This window comes from Arachis ipaensis, chromosome B09 (genome assembly GCF_000816755.2).
Source record: "Arachis ipaensis cultivar K30076 chromosome B09, Araip1.1, whole genome shotgun sequence".
In the NCBI taxonomy this organism is placed as follows: Eukaryota; Viridiplantae; Streptophyta; class Magnoliopsida; order Fabales; family Fabaceae; genus Arachis; species Arachis ipaensis.
Window position 1 is genome coordinate 39,145,983 of NC_029793.2, and position 7,032 is coordinate 39,153,014.

Below are 7,032 nucleotides of genomic sequence, written 5' to 3' on the forward strand. Positions count from 1 at the left end.
AGTTCAATTTTGAATAAGTAGTCAAAAAGACTCAATCATCAACAAAAACACACCTCAATTAAACTAAGAAATGAACTGAAATCACTTAAAGAATAAAAAATTTGGTCAATACTTATTAGCAGCATCAGGTGAACTTCAATTAACACACAAATGAACCAAAATTAGTTTAGTTTTGAATAAGCAATCAAAAAGAGTCAATCATCAATAAAAACATATCGAATTCATTTCGGAATCCATATGAACCTCAATTAAAATAAGAAGGAAAAGAAAAGACGCAGCAACAACAGCCGCAATAAAAGAATAACGATTGAGAAAAAATACTCAAAGAAGAAGAAGGAGGAATGCGAAGAAGAAGGAACAATGCGAAGACGAAGAAGAAGGAACGCGAAGACGAAGAAGGAATAACGCGAAGAAGAAGAAAGAACGCGAAGACGAAGAAGGATATGTTGGGGTTAGTAAAGCGCGTGTGTACACACTGGTGTAATTAAAGTGGTTTCTGTTGAGTTTGAGCCAACTTAGTTGACAAAAAAACTTGGATGTGTAGCTGGACTGATAATAATATAAGTTAAATAACAATAACAATAATAATAATAATAGGAATGCTTTTATTAATAAAAGAAATTAAATAATATTTTTTTATTTCAACTAATTTTAGAAATTAATTTCCGTAATCACCTGAGCTAGCAATATAGTTAACAAAGGTTAGGTCCGATAAAAAATAACAATTAACTTTCCGTGGGATCTACTGTTTAAAGAAGAAAAGTATAGGTAAACAATATTATTGTTGAACAATATGAACAATGGGGTTAAAAAAGTAAATTAATCCCAAATTTAATTAGTGGTATGAGTAATTAATATCTAATAATAACCAAATTTAAAGCGTGTTGTTCATGTTGTTCAAGAAAGTTATTGGTTACCTAATATAACCATTAAAAAATTTGTCATTTAAAGTTACAGCAAGATGTCCTAAAAAGTTAACATGTGTTATCTATACCTGTAGATGGAATTTTTCATCTACACATTAGTACTCGCCTTGTAAATTTTGTATTCATCATGGATCCTTGTAAGAGTGACTCATTTTCGCAAACTATTTGCATTACAAGGTTTTTACTTTGTTCATGCTTTGGGATTCAAAGTAACTATATCCTTGGTCCCCTAGCTTGCAGTTCATAAAAATATTTGAAGCATCAACATGAGTGATTAAGCAACTACTCACTCACTCAGCTAAATACATAATGATTTTATACTTAAGACTTTGTTTTCAAAGCTGAAAGAATTAAACTTGAACCCTTGTTTGAGAGTGAGTTCACTTTTTCATTTGTATAACAGTGTCTATGTCTATGTAAGATGAAATATAAAACACCGAAAAATGCAACACACAGCCAAGCGCATAACTTGCTTTGCAAGAAACAAGTTGAGTACTGCCAATGAAGAAATGAGTTTTGTTCTACTTGCGCTGCTAAAACAGTAAGAAAGAAAAACTTTAAGAGACGCATTTCTGAAAATTGCACATCTTGTGAGACTTGGTACATTAATTATTTTTTGATTGATTTTTGACAGTAACCTATAGGTTAATAGCGCAAGGACTAATTAGCTATAGATCTGAGCTCTATTTAAGGATTTGTCCCTAACTAATGGATTGCTACGTATACAAAACAAGATTCGACCCCCGACACTTGCTTAAACGGACAAGTGAGCAAACCTTTTGACTAACCTAAGTTGGTTGGATTAGCTATGAACCAAGCTCTTTTAATGAAAATTACAATTACAAGACCATTATCTTATCAAATTTGTCATATAAAAAACACTGTACAGTATTTCTAATCACTTCTGCAGCAGTGAAGATACAAGAAGTATCAATACTCTGTCATAAAACACTCTCTTTCAAAAAGCTTAAGCATTTGTGAGAGATTGTTCACGACATAGTTTCCATAATTCAAAACGTCACTACAATTGGTGGCTAAAGAAATTCCTAGTAAAGAGACGGCATGTCAAAATGTCATTACAATTTATTTTCTTGGACTTGAACACTGATGATGCAACATTGTTTGGTCTCCGGTAAGATCCCTGTAGCAAGTACTCAATGGATCTTTCCGTGTTTCTTGGGCGCCTTTCTTTTTCTGTCTCTTCTTAGAATGCAAGAACTCATTTGCTATGGATTCCAATGCTCGAACAGTCAATGGCCGGTTTCTAGTACTTTGTCTCCTGGGAATTATGTCAGGCTGCTGCTCCAAAGAATCATGGCTTTGAGGCTTCTCAACATCACCCGAGGGTCTTTCCTGCTCTTCAGGAATCATATCATTTTGCTTTTGCAGTTGCAGTTGCTCCTTGTGCTCTGCAGTTGCAATTATTTCACCATCTTCAGGCTTCGGCCGAACATGAGATGCATCTAAAGTGAGCTGTGGTTTTGATTCACATTTCTCAACTTTATCACAAGAAATGACCTTGTCAACAAGGAATCTATTTCGGAAGCTTTCTCCATTAGCACTTCCTTCAGCTGAAGGAGAAACCGAACTTACATTCTTCTCATGTCCAATTGAATTGCCAGCATTCTTGTTGGCATCTGGAAAACAGGATGACTGGGAGACTCCAGGTTTTTCTGATCTAAAGCTCCCTGACTTCTCAAGCATGCGGTTTGTTTCAGATTTAACACAAGCAGTCAGTCTTCGCCGTTTGGTGGGATGAGCTGCAAGATTTGATCTCGCTCTCCGACAGAATTGATGTTTTATGGTAGGCAAACATGTCTTCGGATTTTCACATTTCTTATCCACCTTGTTTCCATTACCATCTGGTTTACAACCATGTGCTTTCGGTTTAGCAGCATCTCTTTCGTGCGTGCCTTTCAGAAAATTCTTCGTATTCTTTTTCCCACATACAACCATAGTAGCTTCTATCTTGCTTGAAGATTTGTCATCTGAGGAACTCCCATCACTTTCTCTTTTAATTCCAATTATCTTCGAAGCTTCTTCCAGTTTAGCTAGTGGATATCTTAATTCTCTCACCTTTGATAAATTTCTTTCACAAGGAAAACTAGTATCAACAACGGTGAATATTGCATACTTTTTGTTGTCAAGGCCACCCTTAATGGGGTTAGCCTTTTTGATATCTTTGTCCTCTTTATTACATGTTATGCCAGCAGAATTTAGCTCAATTTTTCCCAATGGTTTACCAGGTATAGACCTCAATTCCCTAGATTCAGATGACTTCCTGCCATGCAACAAACTGGTACCAATAACTGTAAACTTCATAGGATTGGTATTATTGATAGAAGCACGAGGTTTGAGGTAACAGTGGCGATGACCATCAGATTGAGAATCCTCATTCAATCCCTTTTCGATCTCTTCATCATTGCAGCTATCAACTTTAGCTTCTTCGCCTTCAAGCTCAAGAAGATTCGGCTCAGCTACAACTTTGTTCAACACATCACTGACAGAATCAAAGTAATGATCACCTTTCACAAGTTTTCTCCTCGAAAATTTCTTAATACCAGGGATGAGAAAAACTAAAAACTCTTTAGAGCAGATGTATCCTTGACTATTCGGTTGCTCAGAGTGCCAGCCTCTTGCCAGTAAGCGGGGCCAAACAGCTTCCCAGAAAAGATCATTACTTTTCGCTTTGCTCAGTCGGAATCCTCCGGTCAAAAACTTTATTATATCATTGGGTTCAAGAGAAGACCAAGCTTTGCTATTTGGTACTGAAAACTCGTGGCTGTTCCTCCCAGGTTCCGTAGAAAGCCTTGTAAGGTCTTCCTTCCCCTTGCCAATGCCTACAGCTTCCACAAGCATGCCAAGTCCCACGGTAGATTTCAAAGATGATACATATTCTTCTAGAGAAGTTCTCCCCTCCATATATGACTTAGAAACCTGATTATAAACATGAGCCAAGTGAGGGATGATTTCGGTATTTATGTCATCTGATATTTCATCTTAACAACCATTGTATTGAAAATACAAACTTAAAAATGAAATATTTAGCAAACTCACGAAGCTTTCCTTTGTAAATTACAAAGGGCTAAATCAGTTTAGTAACACATGAGAATGAAAGACATGTTTGACATAATATGATGCATTAACAATAGGTATCGTATAACAACAATAGAGACAAAGGATCTCAAAGATGACATGATTGACTACCTGTTGCAAGCTTTCTCGAAATTCCTCTGAAACCTGAGGAAGCAAGCGAGACATTAGTTCATGTTGCCTCCATCCGTTAAAAAATTTCCGTCCTTGCATACATTTTCTTCCTTTCTTGTTCTTGCAGGAAGTCCATCTACGGTATTCTTCAGACTTATAAAACTTGCCATAGTAAAATGATAGTATGTCCCCCATGCCTTTGTTCTCCAAGAACTTTTGTATCTGTATAAAATTCTTCCCAAAAATAAATAAACTAAGGACAAAACTCTTAACATCAGAATCACTCCAGGAGTTACTCAATGTTCCAGGGACCATCATGTAATTTTGGCTTTCATCCAATTGACCTCCCTTGTTGACAGAAGTGGTTGGTTTGGATTCTATTCCATGATCTGGTATACTGTTTTTCTTCTTCAAGTCATTGTCTCGACTATGCCACAGACGCAGCCCTTCAAAACCATTATCCACCTCCTTAGGCACCCACATGGTTGGGATGGTTAAACCAATAGCAAAATGAAGTGAATTATCATGCACAGCTTCTGAATCAGCAGGATTCATTTGAAGTTGAAGCTGTTCATATTCTTTCAAGAAGGAAGGAACGTCCACCTGGTGTTCAAGACCGACTTGCGGATTCATTTGGGGGGCTCCAACTATGTCATTTATATCTGGAGAACTTGGAGGACTATCAGAAGTTTGCTCTACCAAATGATCGTAATCCTGGTGAATTGACTCCATCTGCCAAGCAATAAAATTAGTTAGTCAAGCCATAACTTCAACTCAATATCTGAGAATATTGCAGAGAAAATTCAGATTAGATATATGGTCAAGAATGCACTTCAAACATTAGTGGAAACTGCATCTACCAGTATTGTTCCAGGGAAGTTTGACTAGTTTCTAACCAACCATTTCATGTTTTTTCTCATCAGTACTTGAGAATAGCCTCTTATTTATTGAAGGAATTTGAATTTGATGACCTTCCTCATTCAAGTTTTATAGCTAATCATCTCCATTGGTTTTTATATTATCTAAGCTATATATCCATAATAGCTACTTAAAACAAAGCATTAGGTCTCTCCCATGTTTTCTGACCTTCCATTTTTCACAATTATCAAATTCTATAAAAATCAAACAGACTCACTCAATGAAAAAACATATTCAGTACTGAGAATCAAGAAGTTGCAGCAATACAATAGTGAATTCAGATTTATTCAATTTGCCAAAGCAAGTCAAACTATTCAAGTGTTAAAATTTAAGTGGCTATTGCTCTTTCTTATAATATACTCCCCCTGGTCTTGTTTATCCGTCACCATCACTTTTTGGTACAACCTTCAATCACCGTCAATGAACTCGAACACGTTGATCCAAGGATGTACCCAAAAAACTGACAAAGACAAACCAAAACGAACAGAGAGAGTATACATTTGTGTAGATGACCAGAGTTTCCATCTGTATTTGGTGTGAAATTATAAAATACAATATTAAAGTTATAACAATGAATCCCTCCACACACAACCCAATCCATGCTTACAAGCATCAAAAGATGCAATCTTTGGGGGAATGAATTCTCGAACAGCTAACAAACCCAATTTATTCTTTTTCTGCAGCAAAGGGATATTTCAAAGCAGCTGAAATTCAAAGCACTAGAGTCCTCAACAATGGTACCTAAGACACTCCATAACACAAACCCTATCAATTCTTTAGCCAGAAAATTAAAAATCCAATTAGTGTAACTCAAACACCCGAAGGAATACAACATTCTTCACCAGTTGACACAGCTTTAGAAACAAAACCACTGAATCACACATATAACAGCAACCACAATATATTCGATCTTAGCTTAAAACAAAGGCAAAGATAACTTATTACAAACCAAACCAAACTATAAGATACTCAACCTCAGATCCACATACATGTAACTTCATAATGAAAGCTAAAGACTAAAGAGCATGTATATATATATACATGTAGCAGAGAAATACAGAACGAAACAGACTCAGATACGTTAGTAACGAAGTTGAAAATAATAATAAATAAAAATAATAACAATAAACAAGTGCATTGACAAGAAGATTCAGCACATCGACATGATTACGACGATATATGGAAACACTAAGCAGCCACAGAAATATTTAAGGGTCCTTGTTCTTAGTATCGTGCGTTCATATTAATCTAGAACAGGAACGAGTAGTATAACACACATTTATTTGAGAAGATTTTCGTAGATGATAATGAAGAATGAACATTTTGCTAAAGTGTAGCAGAAACAGTTAAAACCATAAATACATAACATCACATATAATAATATGAAATAAGAAGAAGATGGAGTTGATTAAATTACATATATATGTTTATGTTATCATAAAAGTTAAGGATATGTATATAATGAAGGAAGCGGTGAAATAAAGAACAAAGGTAAAGAAGAGAAGAGAGAAAGAGAGAGGAACCTGGTGAGGGTGAATTCGCGGGGCATATGAGAATGAAGGAAGAGAAAAGAGGGAACGAATGAAGAAAAAGAAGAGACTCTTGTTTGCTATGTGCCGTGCTGTGCTGTGGCCTCAGTATTTTGAAACACGGCCGAGTTAAATGAGTGAGTGACTCGCCCGAGTTCATGACATTGGCATGGGCTGTGTGTGTGTTTAAGTTGACGTGGTTATAAAGTCATTTATACTAATTTATCATTTTTTGGACTAATCCAAACATAGTATTTGAAATGTATTTGTTTTTGGTAGAGCTGAAACTGAGTCAAGACAGCTTATGAACTAGTTTGAGTTTGATTCGTTAATAGTTCAATAAGCTAAATTGGTGAGCTGGTAAACTAAGCTTGAGCTTGAAATTGAGCTCGTAAATTAAATGAGAGGAATTTGAGTTTGGATAAACTCAACTCATTAGCTCATGAATCTAT

The 7,032-nt window shown here is 35.8% G+C and overlaps 1 protein-coding gene across 2 annotated transcripts; it reads right to left on the minus strand.

Moving 5' to 3' along the window:
- Positions 1,969 to 6,726, minus strand: LOC107619618. 2 transcript variants are annotated; one of them, XM_016321919.2, is made up of 3 exons: positions 6,575 to 6,726; positions 4,134 to 4,865; positions 1,969 to 3,863 (listed from the first exon to the last, which is right to left on the minus strand). In XM_016321919.2, the coding sequence occupies exons 2-3, from the start codon at positions 4,863 to 4,865 to the stop codon at positions 2,010 to 2,012; spliced, it is 2,586 nt and encodes an 861-aa protein (XP_016177405.1). In that variant the 5' UTR covers positions 6,575 to 6,726; the 3' UTR covers positions 1,969 to 2,009. The 2 variants fall into 2 exon arrangements, with proteins under 2 accessions (XP_016177405.1, XP_020966883.1); XM_021111224.1 differs by lacking the exon at positions 6,575 to 6,726 and adding an exon at positions 5,659 to 6,499.

Excerpts from the sequence above, each read along its gene's own strand:
- LOC107619618 (XM_021111224.1), bottom strand. Across the intron at positions 3,864-4,133 it reads TTCGAGAAAGCTTGCAACAG|GTTTCTAAGTCATATATGGA; the intron begins GTAGTCAATCAT and ends GTTTATAATCAG.